At 37.3% G+C, this 22,899-nt stretch overlaps 1 protein-coding gene across 3 annotated transcripts in view; it reads right to left on the bottom strand.

The window, feature by feature from the left end:
• LOC149744414 (uncharacterized) overlaps positions 1-22,899 on the bottom strand; it is a 144,814-nt gene that overhangs the window by 3,841 nt on the left and 118,074 nt on the right. For all 3 annotated transcript variants that reach the window (XR_016391066.1, XM_089903559.1, XM_089903560.1), the window contains one exon: positions 387-575. Coding sequence is in view for 2 of the 3 variants with exons in the window: in XM_089903559.1 (XP_089759685.1) it covers positions 387-575 (189 nt within the window). In the remaining variant the exon portion in view is untranslated. The remainder of the gene's footprint in view (positions 1-386; positions 576-22,899) is intronic.

Below are 22,899 nucleotides of genomic sequence, written 5' to 3'. Positions count from 1 at the left end.
TCAGAAGCTCTTTGCATTCGGGTACCCTCAACTAGTATGTGTGAGTTCATTTTAGCCTTGAGTCTTCATTATCTGATGCTGAGGTCTGAGATTAACTAATGACCTGTCAAATGGCAGCACATAAGCCTTTCTTCTGGTATTAGGATGCGCACCATCATTACTTAAAGTGCCCAATATACTCTTTGTCAATTACTTCATAAGTGCAATTCATATTTTACTGCTTCCGCACATGGATTGCTTGTAAAATGTTTAGTGGTTAATTAGCCTGGCAGGAAGTCCAACTTATGAAAACCCAGATAGAAGAAAAAAATGTCATAAAATTAATGGCTTATTCTCCTGTTCTTATTTGATAGAGCAATGTTAATCAGATCCCTTTGGAAATTTACCTTTGACTACTATGCAGCCTTCTCTATAATCAGCTCCAGAAATTTTCCCCTGTGGTTTTTCCCTTTGGCGTGGGCTTTCCTCCAAAGGACTTGAACGTATTAAGAAGAGATTGGCAGCTCTCCTAAAAACCTCAGATTGTGCTAACACTAGAAGGAAATATAGGTCTTGAGATCTTTCTGTCCTGAGATCTGAAATATCAAACATGAACATTTAACCATGAATGCAACCAGCACTCGTTATTATCTACGAGTAGATTGACCTTGAGTTTCCATTAATCAGTTAGAGGTAAATTTACAGAAAGCCCATAAAACCACATGTATAGAAATATTATAAAACTATTTTTATAGTCATGAAGATGTCAAATTAAAGAATTTCAATACAAAATACCACGTTGGCATATAAATTATTCATTTACTGTTCAACTTTACTACATGGTCTGATAAAAGTACTAGAAAATCCTTAACAAAAATGGTTACATATTTTTCACTTTATTCTGAAAGGGAGGAATATATTTTTGTGCTGTATACATTGGCAGAATCAATTATACAGTGTTTGTTAGCTTAAATATAAGAAATTCTTAAGGTCGGTAGCAGACATAGATGGTCATCAACCCCTTCTTCTGATATGAGATTGATTATATGAAAACCAGAGAACTAAATTCAACTTAGGCAAATGGTTTCAAATTGTTTTTTTGTTTTTTTTTTTTTTTTTACCCCAGTTCAATTGGCTGTTCATACTGGGTAACCTGGAGTTGAGAATGGGGCCCTGTCCTGCTATGGCAGGTACCATAGTGCTTTCCTCATTATAATCTTAGATACCTCAGTCCACGAAGGATCTGCTTTATTTTGTTTATAATCAAAAATATGAGGATGTACTCTAGGGGGTTTGGGTGAATTCAGTACATGCTTCTTCTTAGGTTCATGAGAAGGCATAATTTTTACACTGTCTTGGGGGGAAAAATTAACATAGAAACTTCCTTTTATTAAGACAGTAGAATTCTGTATTAAGTTAAATTAATCTTGTTGCACTACCCATAATAAAAAATATGTATACGCATCTGAACTAAGTAGAAGGGGTTTGTAAATTCATTGTTCTTTAGCCTGTGGCTGAATTTTTATGTCTTCAACTGGGCAGTTACTATTTAGCATGAAGACCACTTTTTCTGTTATCTGGCCATCAAATATCTCAAAAGTCATAAAGTGAAAACATGTTGGAGAATGCATTAGTACTGTTTAGCTCATCTTTATGAAATAAGTTTCACGTTTTTATCAATTCCAACTAGAATATCGCTATTAGTATTCATCAAACATTGCATTTGACGGCTTTATATGACAACAGGATAAAATTCTCGCAAGATTTATACCCTTAATAGGAGAAGGCATTTTCTGATTAAAGTGCTATTTCATGTCAGAAGAAATAATAGATGCCTATTAAGGCATATGTGTGCTTTATAGGTCTACTGTAAATTTTTTAAAATTAATTAATTTTTGGCTGTGTTGGGTCTTCATTGCTGCGTGCAGGCTTCACGTGGTGGTGACATCTCTTGTTGCAGAGCACGGGCTCTAGGCGTGCGGGCTTCAGTAGTTGTGGCATGTGGGCTCAGTAGTTGTGGCTCGCGGGGTCTAGAGCACAGGCTTAGTAGTTGCAGTGCACAGTCTTAGTTGCTCTGTGGCATGTGGGATCCTCTCGGACCAGGGCTTGAACCTGTGTTCCCTGCATTGGCAGGGGGACTCCTAACCACTGTGCCACCCGGGAAGTCCCAGGTCTACTGTAAATTTTTAAAAGTAAGTAATATCATAAAACATCAGACATTATTAATTTGAGTTTTAAAATGGAATTTTAAGTGCCCTTTGTTTCACATAGTGATGCTAGTTGAAAAAAGCCAAGAAAATTATTTGGATAAATGTCAACACTCTACATGTGTATATAATAGCAGTGATAGAATAATGCTATTATTTTCTGATTATAATGACCGTAAATTCCTTGTGTTAAATATTTTTAATAGATTAGAAAATAAAATCTACCCACAGTATTTTTCAGAGAGATATTCAATTGTGCACATGTATAATATCACACCCTACATAATACAAGTAAATCCTACTTTCCACGTAGTTCTGCATCCTCCCTTTTTTTCAGTTCAAATTTTAAGAGAAAAATACGTTGAAGCTTATTATGTGACTCTTTGATGTTGGTCCAGATACAGTTCTCTGGAGGATTAAAATAGAGCAGTAAGGACTGTTTGGATATGCCTCCAAGAATCAAGAAAGTTATATGGCTAAATGCTGAAGCTGTTTCTTGGACTATTCAAGATATGCCCCAGCAGAGAGCTCAGCTGAGTCTTCTTAAGTTAGGAATGCACTACCTTCCAGTAGGGACTTTACTGCTACACGAAAAGGCTTGAACCTTCGGGTTGTTTTGGACTCTGGCTCTCTACCTGGTGTTTCTTCAGGGTCTTCAAAGAGAGACCTCATGCAGTGCCCCCCAGGCTGAGGGTGCAGCTTCAGAGAATACCTGAGTTGGTTAGGGTACCTGTAACTCTGAGAGCACTGTTTGCTCCTCTGTGTAGAGTTTAGCCCTTGGGTGTATGCTGTTTGCCTTTGAAATCTTACCATTTTATACATTTTTCCATTTGTCTATTTAGCTAATGTACTTTATTATTTGATCTCATTTATAAATATTGAAAAATAAGTACTTAATTCTCAGAATGACTAGAGATCAGCGGAATCACTTGGCCCTTTAAGAAGCACCTACCTCTCCTTCTGTCACCCTAGGGGAATTTTTCAACTCTAAATCAGCCTCAGTGATATATTAGGAATCTGTTACTCAGTATAATGCCCTGTGACTGAAAAATGTCCCCTGAAAGTCAGCAAGGAGAAGATAAGGAAGTAAAGGAAATTCTAAGCATTTAATATGCATGATCACACCTGATTGTTAGAACAATATTATGTGTGTATAATATGATTATTCTCATTTAACAGATGGTAAAAATGAGGCTTAGAAATTGCCCAGAGTTATACAGTGTTAGCAAACAATAATACCAGTATTAAAATCCAACTCTTATCTGACATCAACTGTCCCGCTTTTAGCCACTGGAAAACTGTTACCTCCTTACCCACGAACAGTCCAGTCTCATTATGAAAACACATAACATCTACTTTTGTTATGATCAGGCCATAAAAACACAAAGAAATGGGAAGGAAGTCCCATTCAGGGAGGAAAACTTCATTGTAAATGATGGCATCCAACTTTTGTAGGTAACGTAGTTCTCAGTCTGCCAATTCCTCCTTGGAGAGGAAACAAGAGTACACTCAAAATCAGGATCCTGGATTCCTTTGTTGCCAATGTGCTGCGATTGACTGGTTTTCAAACTGAGTGGTCCAGTGGGTTACTAAAAAGATTAGGTTTACAATCAATGCAAAATGGGTTTTAACCTGCACGGGCTCTTACTGGCCTGTGGCAGATTAATTTCTTTGATGGATTTAGACATTTATAAGATAAAATAACATTTATCTTTCACATTTATAAAGAAAAGCACAGAATAGGTGTTCAATAATTGATAGTTATTGACAGGTTATTATAGTTACTGTTATTTACTTTCTAATTAAGAAGTCTCTGGGAGGGGGATTTCCTCACTCCACTCTTCATAGAATTTAAGTGGAAATTGACAAGAGGTTGAATAATTTTTAAGAGATTTTCAATAAATATATATACATATCTAGGAATACATGTAGGAACATATATATATATTCTATATATTTATATATATATATTCTATATATTCTATATATAGATATTCTATATAGTTGAACAGAAGCCCATAGACTACAGATGTTCAGATTCTCCCTATTATGTTTCACTCCAGCTGTCCTCAAAGAAATTTTTAGATCATAAACCATTAAATCAGGAATTTTCCCTGTACTGTTCACCTCGAGACGTGAACAGAAAACTATGATGGTCAAATTACAGCCACTCCATGGAAACTGGCGAACATATGGAAATAAGGGCCTCAATATTTTCCTGCCTGGTTTCCTGCCAGGAAAATATTTCCTATTTTCCTGGTTTAATGCTATTTTTAATCAAGGTTTTTCAGGGCCAGAAGCTTGTGTAATTTTATGAGCTGTTTTTATGTAGAAAAAGCACAAAACTGCAAATAAAAAACTAGGGCTTTGGATGGAGCCTTGGCACTAGAGCTGATAGAGCATCAGCTTTATTTAGAATCTTCCTCAAGGTCCAGAGTCTATCGTATTGAAAATTCTTCCCCACTTGTAGAATCTGTTTAGTTCCCTTTACATTACTGATAAGTATTACCTACAATGGCTTTTGTTCCCAAATCTTATCTCTGTTACCACACCCGAAGTCCAACCCCACTTTCCCCATCATATTGCCCTCCTTCAGTCTTGAGTTTCTCCTTCCTCACCTGATCACCTGTTGAAAGTTTCTAATCTTTTGTACCAAAGCAGTCATCAGACTAGCTATGTTTCATTTATCTCAACTTGTGTGGTACTCTAACCACACAGCAATGACTGTGTGTGAGATGTTCAGAAAATGTGTGTGTGTGTGTGTCTCTCTCTCTCCCACACACCTTAGACATTTGCCTGCTGGCTGGGGAAGATAATCAAAAGATTTTCCATGAGTGCGGAACCACAGTTATGCTGTAAAAAGGTCTCTAATGGCAAGTTGGAAGCATAGCTTGAAAAGAAGTGAGGTGAAAAGCCAGGATGGTTGGTCTACAGTAACTATAACTGAAGGTCCAAGGAGGACTGTATGAGTGGGAGGGGGGGAGGAAGAAATATCATAAATATATTCTTAAGAGAGAAAATTGGTGGAGCTTAGATATTGATTAGAATTAGAGAATGCAGGGGGAGGGGATTTAGAAAATTAAGTTATATTTATCATGTTTCTATCTTGAGGATCTAATTGGATAATGGCTCCAGCAAAAGTTATATAGAATTTGGAGAAAAAATGTGCAGTTTTATAGGTGGAAGAAAAGCTTTGTGGGAGCGTCGCTGAAGTTTGTGTATGATTGAGATATTTGTCTACAATATGTGATCTCAGTTGGGCACACTTTAAAATGACCTTAACTTGATTCAGAAAATTCTGGTTCTCTTCTCTGTAGCACTTACATTGTGCAGAATACACATTAGACTTCTCAATCTCTATTGTAAAATATTTGCACTGCTATTTCAGGAATCCAGAATTCTCCCGTTCTTGGCTCATAACAAGGAGTTTAAAGTTGAAGTTGTTTTTCTTCATGCAAAGGATAAGACTCATACTCAAGAAAGATAACCCAAGTTATCTTTCTACTATCCATTGCACCTCAAATTAGTATAAACTTTATCACTTTTATTAGGTTGGTTGCCAAAATGCTTACCTGACTGGCTCAAACTTCTGCAGAAATGCCTTCATTGCACTATTTTTAATGTTAAGCCCTTGGCTTTATTAAGGATAGATTCAATAAGTGGACAGACGAAGAATGCTTCTAAGCTAGGAACACATTACTCCTAGAATTTAGAGCTGGAAAACTTTGATTCTCTTACAAAGCAGGTTTGATATTTTGATCAGAGGATGGGAAGTATGTAACTCAATTTGTTTTTGCCTGAATTCTCAGACTTAGAATTTGTGAGCAAAGGTAATAACCATGTTTAAAGTTACACTTAGCAAAATGCCCCAAACCCATACACACCTATTTTATATAGTTCTCATTATTCCAACTTAAAAAATCATTCTAAGGTACATGTTTTCTTTATAATAAAAAGTTTGAAATTTCTGGAAAGTATGTGGGTTCTAAATAATAGATGAATAAATCATCAAAAATTCAACAATTGTATATTTGCTTAGAAGTGAACCTACTTATATTTTTAGTTCACTCATTTCTACTTCATCCTTCAAGAAAGAAATGACTCAATTTGTAAATATATTGAAATCATTCCTCCTCAGAATTTTGATATTGGGAAAATTTTGATTTTAATTGTTTCTTTATTACAACAGATATCTTTCCATTAGGATCATGCTTTGCTTTCATCAGTTTTTCTATAATAAAAGGAGATACAATATCTTTTTTTAAAGTTCTAAATGATATCATAGATATTTTTTTCATTTATTTCTGCTCTGATCTTTGTGATTTGTTTCCTTCTGCTAACTTTGGGTTTTGTTTGTTCTTCTTTCTCTAGTTCCTTTAGGTGTAACGTTAGATTGTTTGAGATTTTTCTTGTTTCTTGAGGTAGGCTTGTATAGCTATAAACTTCCCTCTTAGAACTGCTTTTGCTGCATCCCATAGGTTTTGGATCACCCTGTTTTCATTATCATTTGTCTCTAGGTATTTTTTGATTTCCTCTTTGATTTCTTCAGTGATAGCTTGATTATTTAGTAACGTATTGTTTAGCCTCCATGTGTTTGTGTTTTTTACATTTTTTTCCCTGTAATTGATTTCTACTCTCATAGCGTTGTGGTCAGAAAATGCTTGATATGATTTCCATTTTCTTAAATTTACTGAGGCTTGATTTGTGACCCAAGATGTGATCTATCCTGGAGAATGTTCCATGCACACCTGAGAAGAAAGTGTAATCTGCTGTTTTTGGATGGAATGCCCTATAAATATCAATTAAATCTATCTCTGTCATTGTCTATTGTGTCATTTAAAGCTTCTGTTTCCTTATTTATTTTCATTTTGGATGATCTGTGCATTGGTGTAAGTGAGGTATTAAAGTCCCCCACTATTACTGTGTCACTGTCAATTTCCTCTTTTATAGCTGTTAGCTATTGCCTTATGTATTGAGGTGCTTCTATGTTGGGTGCATATATATTTATAATTGTTATATCTTCTTCTTGGATTGATCCCTTGATCATTACGTAGTGTCCTTCCTTGTCTCTTGTAACATTCTTTCTTTTAAAGTCTATTTTATCGGATATGAGTATTGCTACTCCAGCTTTCTTTTGATTTCCATTTGCATGGAATATCTTTTTCCATCCCCTCACTCTCAGTCTGTATGTGTCCCTAGGTCTGAAGTGGGTCTCTTGAAGACAGCATATATATGGGTCTTGTTTTTGTATCCATTCAGCAAGCCTGTGTCTTTTGGTTGGAGCATTTAATCCATTCACGTTTAAGGTAGTTATCGATATGTATGTTCCTATTACCATTTTCTTAGTCGTTTTGGGTTTGTTTTTGTAGGTCCTTTTCTTCTTTTGTGTTTTCCACTTAGAGAAGTTCCTTTAGCATTTGTTGTAGAGCTTGTTTGGTGGTGCTGAATTCTTTTAGCTTTTGCTTGTCTGTAAAGGTTTTAATTTCTCCATCGAATCTGAATGAGATCCTTGCTGGGTAGAGTAATCTTGGTTGTAGGTTCTTCCCGTTCATCACTTTAAGTATATCATGCCACTCCCTTCTGGTTTGTAGAGTTTCTGCTGAGAAATCAGTTGTTAACCTTATGGGAGTTCCCTTGTATGTTATTTGTCATTTTTCCCTTGCTGCTTTCAATAATTCTTCTGTCTTTAATTTTTGCCAGTTTGATTACTATGTGTCTCAGCATGTTTCTCCTTGGGTTTATCCTGTATGGGACTCTCTGTGCTTCCTGGACTTGGGTGGCTATTTCCTTTCCCATGTTAGGGAAGTTTTCAACTATAATCTCTTCAGATATTTTCTCGGGTCCTTTCTCTCTCTCTTCTCCTTCTGGGACCCCTATAATGCAAATGTTGTTGCATTTAATGTTGTCCCAGAGGTCTCTTAGGCTGTCTTCATTTCTTTTCATTCTTTTTTCTTTATTCTGTTCCATGGCAGTGAATTCCACCATTCTGTCTTCCAGGTCCCTTATCCGTTCTTCTGCCTCAGTTATTCTGCTATTGATTCCTTCTAGTGTATTTTTCATTTCAGTTATTGTATTGTTCATCTCTGTTTGTTTGTTCTTTAATTCTTCTAGATCTTTGTTAAACATTTCTTGCGTCTTCATGATCTTTGCCTCCATTCTTTTTCTGAGGACGTGGGTCATCTTCACTATCATTATTCTGAATTCTTTTTCTGGAAGGTTGCCTACCTCCACTTCATTTAGTTGTCTTTTGGGGTTTTATCTTGTTCCTTCATCTGTTACATAGCCGTCTGCCTTTTCATCCTTTCTATCTTTCTATGAATGTGGTTTTTGTTCCACAGGCTGCAGGATTGTAGTTCTCCTTGCTTCTGCTGTCTGCCCTCTGGTGGATGAGACTATCTAAGAGGCTTGTGCAAGTTTTTCTATATCATAGATTTTTATATTGCCTAGATATACCTACAAACAAGACTACCATACATTATTTTTTGTTTCCATTACATTTCTTTTTAGACTACACCCATGTTTGTGCTTTCACCTTTGCCATGCAGTTCTAATTTTTTTCATTTGCCTATGAAACTTGGAGTAATTGGGTGTTTGTAGTTCAGATTTGTGGTAACATCTCAATATGCCCAACTCTTCCAGGTGCTTTGGAAAGGCTTACTTTTGGGCCGTAGATTATAGAAAAATGCTAAGCAAGAATATTTGGGAGTCGGAGCTTGTTCTATGAACTATGGCACTAAAATCAAAAAGGAAGCAATTACATAGAAGACTTCCATTTATGAAGAGAGAATGCAAATGTCTGTAAGTTTTAGCAAGGAAGAAAAGAGATCTTAGGATGGTGTTTAGTCTGCTACAGCTGCCATACAAAATATCACAGAGAGGGTGCCATAAACACATAAATTTATTGCCTCACTGTTCTAGAGGCTGGAAATTCCAGATCAAGGTACTGTCAGGGTTGGCTTCTAGTTAGGCTTCTCTTCCTGGATTGTAGATGGCAGAGTTCTTGTGGTATCCTCATATGGCTTTTCCACTGGGCATGCGCAAAGAATGAGGCAGAGAACAAGAGAGAGAACAAGAAAGAGATCAATTTCTGGTGTCTCTTTCTCTTAAAGTAACACCACTCCTATTGGATTAGGGCCCTACCCTTTTATTACCTCCCTAAAAGCCCTTGACTCCAAATACAGTTACATCGGGGGTAAGTGTCTCAACATGTGAATTTTGGAGGGACATAATTCAGTCCATAACAAATAGTAAGTTGAGGGAAAATAGAATAAATGCAATCCAGTTTTGATGTCTTGAGTTTTGTGTCCACTCTATGATGTCTAACTCTAAGACCCTCACTTCCTGGCACAGAAGGCTGCAGGGAGTAGAGCATAATGTTTGTTTAGTAAGGGAGCTCAGTAAGCACTGTTTTCTTTTCCCAAGTTTTAAGTCAGAAATTTTAAATACCTCATATCTATTTGCCTTTCCATTTTGATTCCAAACAACTGGGCAGTGTTGATTGTGGATACAACCATTTCAATCAGATTTATGCCAAAATTTATGTACTGCATTTTCACTGAAAACACATATTCCCCCAATGAAATTAAGCCAATTTCACTTTTGTTTTATGTTTTTTTAATAGCAGCATTTATATGTTTCTAGTTTATTCCATATTGATGTCATTAAAATAATTTTCATCAGGATAATTGCTTTTCTGGAAATTTCAAATATTTGATTTGCTGAATGTTTCTTCAGGGTATATCAATGTTTACAAACTATTACCCTTGCCATTGAAAGTTTCCTTGGTACCATTATTTCAACCATGTAGAGTTTCTGTGGGTTAAAATTTCACAATCCAAGTTACATCTGGGTTAAATCCTTTCATTAATTTTTAGTCAATAAAAATTTTAATGTGTGTATTTTCAGCCACTTCTTTTTGGGCATTAATTTTATCAGTTGGGCCAGATCTAGTTTTTTCCAGGTCTCAAATTTGCAGATTTCAGTGTTACCAAAAGATACATTTGACTTAGTTGTTTTGTTTGTGGAATTTATTATTTACCCTGGGTTTTCTAGCAGAGCAAAAAAGGGTAAAAAGCTGGTTTTTAACCTTAACACAACTAAGACCATTGTTTCAAATTTTCAAAGCACCAAAGTAAATGACAACCGCATAAAATTTTAATAATTTAAACAAATAGAAATATGTGGCTATTTTACTGTTTATGGGCAAGCAAATTCGACAAGCTTTTGGAAGGCAATTTTCTGTGCCAATTTACAATAAAAATGAACAACCACTATGATTCAGCAATTTGTTTTCTAGGAATCTCTATAGAAATGATAGGTAGGTAAAAATGTACATGCAATATTATCTTTAATAGCACAACTGCAGAAAAAACTTAAATATCCATCATGTGAAGAAAAATCTGTTTAGTTCATACACTGAAATTGCATCCATCCATTGAAAGAATCAGAGATACAGATGAGCAACTCCTTATGGGGAGTTGCTGTGTAATGGGTGTAAAATTTCAGTTCTGCAAGAAGAAAAAACTCTAGAAATCTGCTGTACAACACTGTGCCTATACTGTATTGTACACTTAAGTTTTGTTGAGAGGGCAGATCTCACATTAAGTGCTCTACCACAATTAAAACAATGTAAGTGAGATATAGATGAAACATCTTAGAAAGTTAATCTTGATATATCAGCTTTACTTTGGTAGAGGTATGATGGTTATTCTTGTTTTTCCAGTGAAAACTAAAGATATATTTTCAAAGTTTGGGAATGAGAGTCATGAGGAGTCATTAATGGCATTCGTCAAGTATTTTGGTGCAAACGGTAACAGTGCACTTCCCTCCAGTCACTGAATTAAGTGTGAATTTGCTCCTTATTTTGGTGAACGACATGAGTGGAAGTGACATATTAAATTTGTGTGGAACCTTAACATTCAGTGCATGGCTCCCCATAATGCCTTCTTTCTGCCTCTGCAATTGTACAAACACAAATATAGAGTCAACTTCTTCATGAATAAAGATAAACCTGTGATTTTAAGCCCCTGAGATTTGGGGATTATTTTTTACTTACCACATAATCTAGCTTATTCTGATACTGATCTTAAATGTTTTAAACATACTACTACCACAGTGGGCTTGTAACAGATTTGGAGCTATTTTGCAAGTCTTCTGTCTCTTCTTGCTTTAACTCCATCCAGTGAATATCTTACCGGCATACGATCTCGTCAGTTGGCTTTACCAGACCAATGAAATGAACATTTTATTATTACTTTCATGGTTCATTCATTCTAGATTTGATATAAGCTTTTCTATCAATCCTTATTTATTAAATTGGCAGGAGTATGGTAACAAATATTCATCATGTCTCTGATAATTTTACCCATCAGAGTCATCAGTTTGACCCTTCTCTGAAGTATTTGTGACTTTGATATTCCAAAGTACTACAATAATTGGCTTAAACAGATGAACACAACAGAAAACATTATTGTTACTCTTTCCCTTTTGAGATGCAGGACAGACTTGATAAGTTGACTGTCTTGTTCCCCACTTAGCATATGTCATAGTTTTATCACTAGGTAAAGTGATATAAATATGGACACTAAAGTAAAATGTGTAGCTACAGTAGTCTCTCCCAAATGATTCTATGTGGAAGTTTGGGTTTTTTTCTTTTGTTTGTTTTTAAGAAGGGAAATATAACCATGTCCACCTAGTACTGTCCTGAGAGGTCCCTAGAGCCTCTAGGGAAAAAGTCAGTAGAACCTTTGTTTTTGTCTTTCAGTGGAATCTTTGCCTTTCCAGATCCCAAACTTTTCTGTGATGACTGGCAAGTGCCTAGGTAACGACTCTCAGTCAGGGGGTTCCACCACTAGCTGCAAGCTAGGAAATTCAAAGGGGCCAGAAACATACATTTATTGCTTTGATTTTCAGCCTTACATATATTTTGCCTACTTATATAAAACGTAAGTGCCAGCCTTGACTCTAAGTACTTTGCATCTATTGATTTAATTCTCAACAACTCTCTGAAACGGATGCCATTATCTTCTCCATAAGTAAACTGAGGCATTGAAAGATTATTTATGAAAGGTCATCTAATTGGTAAATGGATTCAAACCCAGGCAGTCCGAATATATAGGAATGTTCTCAACCAGCATGCTACATTGCCATTCAAAAAAAAAAAAAAAAAAGTCATCCAAGACAAGTATTATCACACAGTCTAGTATTCAAAGAAGAAAATGAGATAAGCATACCCTGAAATACTGGTTCAATTCACCAAGAATACTGTGATGTCATCCTACTGATGTGTTGAAACATGACAGGGGAGATACAAGAACCCAAACCTGTGTGAGTGGCAGACTTTGATATCTACTGACTAGTGCAGCCTGATGACGAAAACTATGTACATATGCCACCAGTTCCACTTAGCAGAATATAAACGTACAATTGTACTCATCCCACTGCAGATTTTGATTGTAATCATTTTGTGATATCTGCTGATGAGTTTTACCTATTTCTTGTGTTCTATTCTGAAATTTTAAATATGCTTCAATAATGAAAAGACAGTTGCACATAAAAAAAAAAAACTTAACGCTAAACTATAGGACTACAGCACCTCAGTACAGATAATTAGGTGAAAGTGAAAGGGAGAGGAAGCGTGACCTGTATTTACTCATTGTTGTATCCTCAGCCTAGCACAATGCCACATAAACGAAGGCAGTGGTTATAAGCCAGGACAGTTCGTTGAAAAATGAATAATGTTATAAGAATCACACATTGAAAAAGGACAGTTTTCTTACCATACAGAAGATTTTTGTGATACCAATTCCAGACAGAAGTAGTCAGATGTTTCATTGTCACTCGTGACACCCAGACCTTGGGGCATCACAGTTACCCCAAGAACCACAATTACTCTTAGGCTAATTGATCTTAAGTACGAAAAAATGTCCACCAAAGAGGAATTATTCAATATTGCTAGATTAGAACACTGAGTATTCATTTATTTTCACATAAGTTTCCACCTTCATTTTTTAAGTCATTTAACAACTATATTCAGTAATAATTATAAAAACATTTATTAATCTCTCACACATCACATTGCTTTGCTACTGACTCTTCTGTCTGCCTCATATACGTTTAAGAACTGTTGTGATTACGTTGCTTCACCTGGATAATCCAGGTGACTGTCCTATTTAAAGGTCAGCTGATTTAGCAGATGGACGTTCATCAACTGCCTTAATCTGACTTGCCGTATAATTAAACATATTCACAAATTTGGGGGATTAGAACTTTGATATCTTTAGGAAGCCATTATTCTGCCTTCCATAATATATATTAAAATAAGAAAATGTTTTCTGTTTTATTTAAATAATCATGTATAATTTAAGCTGCTTTTTATTCCTTCATGTAGATCAGGGCTTCCATCTAGTACCACTGTCCTTTAGTACTGAGAGGTCTTTGAACATTGCTCATATTGCTAGTCTCCTGGAATACGACTCTCTCGGATTTTTGAGGTTATGAAGATACATTTATTTTACATTTATTTTTGAAGGATATTTTAATTGGTTATAGAATTCTAAATTGGCAAGTGCTTGCTAGTTTATTTGTTCTTTCTCGCATCACTTAAAAATGACATTCTTCCATCTTCTGGCCTCCATTGTTTCTGAAGGAGATCATCTATCATTTATATCACCTATCCCCTGTATGCAGTGTCTCTATTCTCTACTTTTTTTTTTTTTTTTTTTTCCCAGTACGCGGGCGTCTCACTGTTGTGGCCTCTCCCGTTGTGGAGCACAGGCTCTGGACGTGCAGGCTCAGCGGCCATGGCTCACGGGCCCAGCCGCTCGGCGGCATGTGGGATCTTCCCGGACCGGGGTGTGAACCCGTGTCCCCTGCATCGGCAGGCGGACTCTCAACCACTGTGCCACCAGGGAAGCCCAGAGAACATTTTTGAAGAGCTAATGTCAGAGATACCTAAAACTGATGAAAAGCATCAAGCCACAAATCTAAAAGGTCATGGAAGCCCCAAAATTGTAAAAAGGCAAAAGAAAATCATACTTAGGCGCCACTTAATTGAAATTTCCGAAAAACTAATGTTTAAAACATTAAAAGTAGAGAATAGAGGGCTTCCCTGGTGGCGTAGTGGTTGAGAGTCTGCCTGCCGATGCAGGGGACGTGGGTTCGTGCCCTGGTCCGGGAAGATCCCACATGCCACGGGGCGGCTGGGCCCGTGAGCCGTGGCCTCTGAGCCTGCACGTCCGGAGCCTGTGCTCCACAACGGGAGAGGCCACAACAGCGAGAGGCCTGTGTACCACAAAAAAAAAAAAAAAAAATATTCTCCATGTTCTCTCTCCTCTTCATCTGGTTCTCCAGTTATACATGTTAATTCCACAAATCTTTGAAGCTCGGCTTATTTAACCTGTTTGTATGTGTGTGCTTTCAGTTTATGTATTTTTTGCTGACATTCTGTGAGATTATGATGAAATCCAATGAAATCTTTATTTGTAGTATTTGCATTTTTCTTTTTTTATATATAATTTTATATAGAAATTTTCTGTTGATATTCCCTGGCTTTTTTCCTAGCTCCTCTAACATAGTTATTCTAATTCTCTTAGAGTCCTTATCTGCTAGTTCCTACTTCTGGGGCATCTGTGGGTCTGCTCCCCTTGTTATCTTCCCCCTTGATTATTAATCATTTTTCTGCTTGTCTCATAATTACCAATTGCATTCCTGCCACTGTATATGTAAAATAACAGTAAGAACGAAAGGAAATAATATTCACCCGAGAAAGGGGGCATGCCTCATCTACACCACAGGTGTTTTCTACACCACACAGATTGCTGGTGTAGCAGCTCAGCCAGTCCCGTCGGTAGCTGAAGTATTTCTGGACTTTGTCAGAGCTTTAGTTAGGCTCAGTTTGCTGCTGGATTTCACTATTTTCAGGGCAGGGTTTGGACTTTTTCTTCAGCAGGGCTTGGGATCTGAGTTATTGGCACAACTTTAGATGTCTGTGCTTTAGAGGCCAGTCACAAGTTTTCCAAACCAGGTTGATTTCTCTCTGCTCTAGAGAGCAGTTGCTAGGCTTCGGATCACTAGGTATTTCTCTTTGCTCTTTAACCTGAGTCTCTGTTCTACCCCCAGGCATTAGGAATTGCAGTATACGTGGTGGAAGTCCTTATTCCACCTCCACGCAAGACGGACGCCTTGTCCACCTGTAGGTGATGTGGCTCAGCTTTGATCTCTCCCATCACCGTTAGTAGGCTGTTGATGTGCGCTCAGGAAGACCCTTTGTGCCTTTGGGGAGGGGTTACAGTACTGGCTTTCAGTTCTTCCCTTCCCTCACCTTACCCCATGCCTACAGCGAAGGTTCTGTGGGAACGAGTTGGTGGCTAGGGACAGACTCTATTTCTATTTTGAGTTTGAATTCATCATACGAGCCACATGCAGCCATTAACAGGTCATTAAAAGTGCGTCTGGCTTCTCCTTACCCCAAAATCTAAGTCAGATTTGTTCTTTCTCCCACCATTCCTCAAGGACTGAGGCCAGCCTTGTGTCTTGTTTATTTCTGCATTTCAATTTCTTGAAATCCAGAATCTCTGATGGTTTTGAAAACTCTGATCTTACAGCTTTTCCCGAATATTCTTGTGGTTAGTTTGGGAATTATGTTCTATTGGGGGTGTCTACATTTTAACTGAAAGCAAAAACGCCCTTTGGTAAAATTTTCATTTTGTCTTCGTTGACTTATCAGAGCAGTTTTGAAAAAAATGTTATTGCTATTAAAATTAAAAATAGGTCTAATTCTCCTTCATATTCTATTCTATTCTGTGTACATTAGTAGCTGGAAATACAGCAATGGTTCACTGCTTTTATTTCCAAAATGACACTGTTTACTGTTAAATTTGATAAATTTAATGTCACCTTTTTCGGTGTTTAGCCCATTTTGCTTTGTGTATTCCATTCACATATCAAAATAGCTACAATGTGCAAAATAGTGGGTGTAAATTTTGCACACTTTATTAATAATGAATATATAAATCAGCTTATGGACATGTACTAACATCTATGGAAGATGCTACCAGGTGGCAATGCTCACGTGTAAATATCTATAGTACCTAATTACAGCCCTTCAATGTCACAGTGTAGAAAATCATTAGGGCTCCAAGACAATATATGCCTTGATAAAAATAACCAAGCATTATTAGTAAATTGTCTTCTATTAGAGGAGTGTGAACTTGAAAATGCCAAAGAAGAATTAGAATATATTTATACATTATCCGGTGTGATAAAATTATTTAAGGAGAGAGAAAAATACATGTGGTTGATTAAGATGATAGAAATAATTAGATGGGAATTCAGAGAAAAGTAAATCAGATAGACAAAGTTAAATCACAATATAAAATGAGCTGCTATACTCATTTTGTAACATGGCAAATAAGTGGAACTCTGGGCTGTCTAGTGTTTCACTGTGTCAGCAAGGTTTTTACTTGTAATTAGCGTGGCAGAAGTTATGCATTTAGATTACATCATAATCGGGAAATTGTTTTAATTCCTGGAGCTTCAGATGTTTCCTGTGAAGACAGGTGATTTTTAAAATTGTCCCTCCCAGCCACAGGGTTTTTGCTTAATCTCCCATTAAGTTCCCAAGGACTGGTGTCTGATCAGTTACTCTTATTATAGTCGTCTCTGAGAGAGGCTTCGATAATTCCTCAAATACTGGGCAACTGCCTAGAGAAGGAAGCCTCCTAAATGTCCGCTTTCTTACCCGGACCTCGCCAGCCAAGCTTAGACTGTCCACCGGAGATGTTTCCCTGAGCTCTTGAAACGGAGTGTCAACCAGGGTCTTTTCCTTCATGCCTGTCACCCTCACTGATGCTCCAGGGGGTCTCATCTCTGTTACTGACAGAGTGATTAAGATGAGAATACGAATTATTTCACAAGGATGGAATCTCCATGTTCTCCCAACATTTCGGGTGATAGATCCATCCTCCAACTTGTCCATAATTAGAAAGAATGCCTCTGATTTATATTTTGTCCCCTCCCAGAGAACTTCACGTTAAGGATTTATTCCACTTCTCTCTATAGCCTCTCAAACTCTAGAGCATCGTGTTGGGTGTGGGGAAGATCACGTGTTGTTGTTGTTGTTGTTGTTCACTAGTCTTTTTCTCTCTCTGCCCTTCACCTCCAGAATCTTCTCAAAGATTCTCTCATTTCTTCCAGCCAAAACTCAACAAGTCTGTTAAAAACCACTGATACAACTTGATTCTTCAATCCCTCCATCTTCAGATATTAGAAATACGTGGATCAGCTAAAAGTCTCTCCAGAATAACCCGGAAGGATAGAACTTCCTCAGTCTTGAAAGTCCCAAACCCAGTTTTTCCTTGTGGATTCTTGGAATTTATCTACAAATATTCCTCCCAACACCACAACAGAACTTCTCATGTTCTCTCTTTTATTCTGAATTTACACATTCAGACCAATTTGATTATGCTTTTACGGCAACATCTCCCAATTTTTACAAGGGAGTTCTGTTCCTAACCTTGACTCTCAAGTTATTTTGATGGAGAATTTCTCTTGCTGATTCAGCTAAGCAATCCATAAAACTACACGGTTACTTTGTTATCAGAAAGAGCTCTTATAATCATTTCCATTCTCGAGCAACATTCTGCTCTGAACAATTTAAGATAGTATAGGCTAGCTTGTGATCCTAAAGGGAGAAAAGCACACAATGCTTGTCAACCAATTTTAAAAGAAAGATTTCATATTCGCACATTAGTCTGAAATGCTTTCCACTTCCTCCTTAAAGGCTTAACATTAGGACTGACATAAATACCTGAAAAAAAAAGCATGATCTGTTCCAGCTGGTCATTATCCATCACTCTCATATATGTACACTCGGAGTACATAAAGGTAGCATGCCTGGGAGTTACTGGAAGTGAGTTCATGGGGGTGTTTCTTCTACTGCTTATTTTTATGTTTACTGTTTATTTTTATGTTTTATGTTTCTTCTACTGCTTATTTTTATGTTTAGCTGCTTTTTATTGTGAGAACTTTATACAAGAAATCACTGTTCTTTTTCCTCTCTTGCCAACCTTAAGGCCTTAATAGCAAACCTTACTCTATCAAGTTGTATCGTGGTAAAATAAACTTTGTTTCGTTTTTTCCTCCAAAATTTCAAGACAATAAAATGAGTGTAGTGCTATTTAGGCAGTGAAGAAAGAAACAATGTTGAGCTGCACCCTGAAGACACTTCTTTTGTATTATAATGCTTTTTATCCACAGATGTTAGTTGAAAATTGATATAATGATGTTTCTTGTAAGTCTACCAGAAACAAAACAAAAAACATTTTAAAAGTAGAATAGATGTAATTGTATGTGATAAATGAGCCTGGTGGAATTGTACTAGAAACCCCCAGGGAATAATTATCTATCAGTGGCACCTGCAGAGGAATTATAGCAGCTGCAGAATTTGATTTTTGAACAACAACAAAAAAAATAGAAAAAATAAAAGACTGGTATTAAGAATTGAAAAAAAAAAAAGAGAATTGAGAAGTTAGAGAACAGAACAGAATATAGAATGAGAAGAAGAGGGTTTTAACTGGGATTTCAATCCAAAGATAATAGGGTGAAACACAGCCAGATATACATTTTTAAAAATTATTATGGAGAAATGTACAGGGCCAATGAGGGGAGAGGTAGGAAAAACACTGAGCTTGAAGTTCAGACTCAAAATGTTTCTCACATTTAGGAATGTAAAAGTATCTAAATTCAGAAATTGGTAACAAAAAGTATATAAACTCTGAAGACAAAGGCAACTTCCAATCCCTGCTCGGTCACCTACAAGCTATATGGTCTTTGAAAGTTATCTGATGTTTCTGATACTTTGTTTACATAATCATGTTGTGGCGACCAAGTGGATTTGCCTTTGCTTTGTACTTTGGACAGAGCTTAGTGACTATTAGGTACTTACAAAACGTGGATTCTCGTTTACCTCTTTAATTGTGAGTAATTTCACAAAGCTTTAAAAAGTCTTTTCTTGAATGTAGACAGTCAGCTCTTGTTATTCAAGGTAGTTCTGTAAAGTGGCTGTGGACACTGGACGAGCGAATACTGAACCATCGCTCCTGGGGGGGGGGATGCAGAGTTAGGTTCCTGCGAGACTCGGGTTACATTCTCGTCAACCTATCCAGACATGGCCTTGTTTTATAAAACATATTGTCAATTTGTTAATTCATACCTAGAGGAAGCCTGTCTAGCCCATGCATTCTCTCCATAAGGCACATCACAGCCTTCTTCTCGTTACAAACACTAGCCAGCACCTTAGTACTATACCTGGGGGCCATTTTAAATAGAAAAGCACCAATATAAGGCACAAAAATTTGAAAAACGTGGCCCTACATGTACTACAAAAAGGACACTTGTTTATAGTGCGAGCTCTGAAATGAGAAGGCTGAGTGTCCCCTTGCCTGATCTCACTTGGGAACAGGCTCATTGGGTGACTCAAATATTTTACCACTCAGTACATGTCCACAAATAACCACAAAAGTGCTGTGAGTATTGATTTTGGAGAGACAGACATGTTTTTTCTCAAATGAGAAAATTACAGAGGAAAAAAAATGGAAAGCATTTTGTTACCCTGTTTTCATATATATATTTACACATTCGTTTCTATTATTGTTGAGGCTTCAAAGTTAAAAATGGCCTCAGACTCTTTAGAACTCCGAGGGCCTGAAGAGGGTGGCCGCTATCACTGAGAAGAGTGGTGGGGATTTTCAGAAATGTTGTCACTGATAGGAAAGTGAGTGATTTAAGTGAGTTATGTGAAAATTAAGAGTTAGAGGTTCTTATACTGGCTGTAAAAACAAAATATTAATTACAACAAAAGTAATTGAAAAGTAAATTATATCAACAGGAAAATACTGAATCCCTACTGAGAAACTAGCATTGGCATAAATGTTGAAGTAGAGACCAAAGGACAAATTATTTCCTCTCTGTAGGAATTGGGAGCCCTGTGACGGTGGATTATACTGGGATGTATTTAAGTTGGACTCTTTTTCTGGTAGAGCCTCATCCCATGAGGCTATCACGGGATGCACCTTTCCCCGAAACCATGCTACAATACTCTTCTTGAAACTATGTTGGCTGAGTTGCTCTCTGATGTTTTTCCACAACTGAATGATCAGGAACAATTTGATTCCTAAGAGGAATGCACCTACTCAATGGTGGCTTTCCTAAGAACCTCTTTAGAGTGTGCGTGTAGCCCACGACTGAGGGTCACTGTTCTTAGAAAAAGGAGAAGAGAAACCAACAGCTCAAACATAACCCTTCCCACCTCACTCAGATCCCTTCAGTCTCATCTGTGCTATAATTGAACCCTCAACACACTTTGATTGTTGCACTTCTCACCCTTCTTCTCATTCTATCACGGTCTCCACTGTCTGCTGTCCACTTCTCTTTGAAAACAGAGCCTGTGTCTTACTCATTAATGTAGTTATGGTCTTTAGCACTATGCTTGATACAGTGAAAGTTCTCAAAGAAGTTTGTTAGGCAGGTGTAGGAGGGGATCTAGAAAGAGCCAGGACTGACAGATAAGCCAGTGTCTGTAACGACAGGGTGAGGGAGGCACACTGGCTGTCACGAAAATAACAGGACATCTGTGTCCCTCAGTGCAGTGAAGTCAGCCTGGCTGCCCCTCCCCCGTGTCATCCTTAGGGACACCACTTCAGTTTTCACTCAGAAACAGTATTCTCTCTACATCATTCTATTTATATGAGGTTAGGTTTCTGATATCTCCATTTTCGTTCCCTTTCCTTTAAGGAGGGGAAGAACATAAAGGAAGGTGGGTTTTTTTTAGATCCCTTGATTATTATCATTAATTTCACTCTTTCACATCACACAAGAGATCTCTTCCTGCCATGGTTTTCAGTTTGTTGCCAGGTTAGTCTTTCTGACCCATGTGTAGTTAGTTTTTCTCAACCCGAACTAAGTTTCAGTCCCTTGGAGCAGCCCAAACCAGTGTTAGTGTTACAGCATTGCTCTGCTGTGACATCTGGTGTCAGGGCACCATGCTTTCAACACACCTAAGAGTTGAATCTTTTCTATCTGTTCAGTTCTCCTCTTGTTATCTTTAAGAAACAGAGGGATGGGAATAATATGGATTTAGGACACCCAGCTTAAATTGCAGATTTTCTTCTGACAAATAACCACGCTGTGGTGTCAGACCCAGGTTGCACTGGCATGTGTGATGGAGGGTTTTGCCTCTTGAACGTGGCTTCTGTTTGGCAAGGAAAGCTGTAACTATCATTGACGAAGGAAGCCTGGGGACCTGGCAACCTTTAGATCAAGCTTGTTTCAAGTGACAGTGGCCTGAGTTACAGGAACAGAGGAGCCTGGCACCCCCGGAGGAAGAGCAGGACAGGTTTAAAAGCGGTGGGCTTGCCCACTGCCTCCCTGTTGCCTAGAGCGGTCTCGTGCCTTGGTTTCAGCTGAAGTTGAGCGACGTGAATTATTTTGCTGCTTAATGAAGGGACCTCTAGGTGTCATAGATTATGAAGGCAAATAGGTGGAATAAAGCACATGCACAAGGAAAAAAAACAAAAACAAGTAGGTCACATAGATACCTAATTGCTGAACTCTACACAGGTCCATAGGCTTCTGCATGTGTATGTGTAGATAATGCATTTGTGTGTATATTGAATCAAAGAATGTGGCCAAGGAGCATACATGAATGAAGAAAGTGAAAAGTACCCGATGTCGACCCAATCGAAAGAGGGTGACTTCTAGAACTAACGAAACGAAGTAAAAGTTGTATAATAAATTCACTGTTTGCTATTTGCCATTACCGGCCAGAAATATTACAACACTTCAGTGTATGAATTCAGAACTATTCTACAGATCTATAAAGTAATCACCAATAGTCAATTCCATTACTTTGCATTATTTGGGAATGGCATCAATGTAATGAAGTACTGTCATATGCTGTACATAAATACGAGTTTCCCACAGACGGTCCACAGTCCTTTTTTGATATTTCATGCATTTCTGGATGTTGTAATGCCTCACAGTTATATTCTAAACCTCAGTTTTAAGCATATCTTCCTTATAAATGTAGAAGGTTACAGTGGAAAACAGGCCGATTTTAGCGAACTGCCTTACTACTGCCTTATTTTTGCCTTTTTATATTAAAAATTAATATAAGAATATTTTTTAAAATATTATTCTGCTTAAAATTAGGTTCACACCAAGAACTTATTGGTATTGTATTTATTGATAATTGATAATATTGTTTTTAAAACTTCATTTTGTATTTTCAAACTTCAACAACTTAAGGTGGAAGTTCAAGTCATTGATTTGAGTTCTTTACTCAGTGTGTGTGTGCGTTTGTGTGTGTGTGTGCGTGCGTGTGTATTCAAAGTTTTAAATTTCCTTCTAAACTCTAGCTGTGTCCCAGAGGTTTTTTATTTGTTCACTTGAAATGTTTTCTGATTTCTCTTGTGGTTTATTCTTTGACGCATATTCCATCTGAACCGTGTTGTTTAATTTTTCCCACATGTGGGCATTTCCTGGATTACTTTCTATAATTGATTTCTAATTCATTTCCCTTGTGGTCAGAAAACACACTGTGTATGATTTCATTCCTTTTACAATGATTCGCTTCGGTATTATGGCACAGAATACGGTCTGTGTGACTGTACTTGAGCATTTGAAAAGAGTATGTATTCTGCTGTCATTGGGTATA

This window comes from Delphinapterus leucas, chromosome 21 (genome assembly GCF_059928025.1).
Source record: "Delphinapterus leucas isolate spDelLeu-1000000601 "Yukka" chromosome 21, BTC_Dleu_Yukka2, whole genome shotgun sequence".
NCBI classification, from domain to species: domain Eukaryota; kingdom Metazoa; phylum Chordata; class Mammalia; order Artiodactyla; family Monodontidae; genus Delphinapterus; species Delphinapterus leucas.
This window is presented reverse-complemented; position numbering and strand designations above follow the sequence as displayed.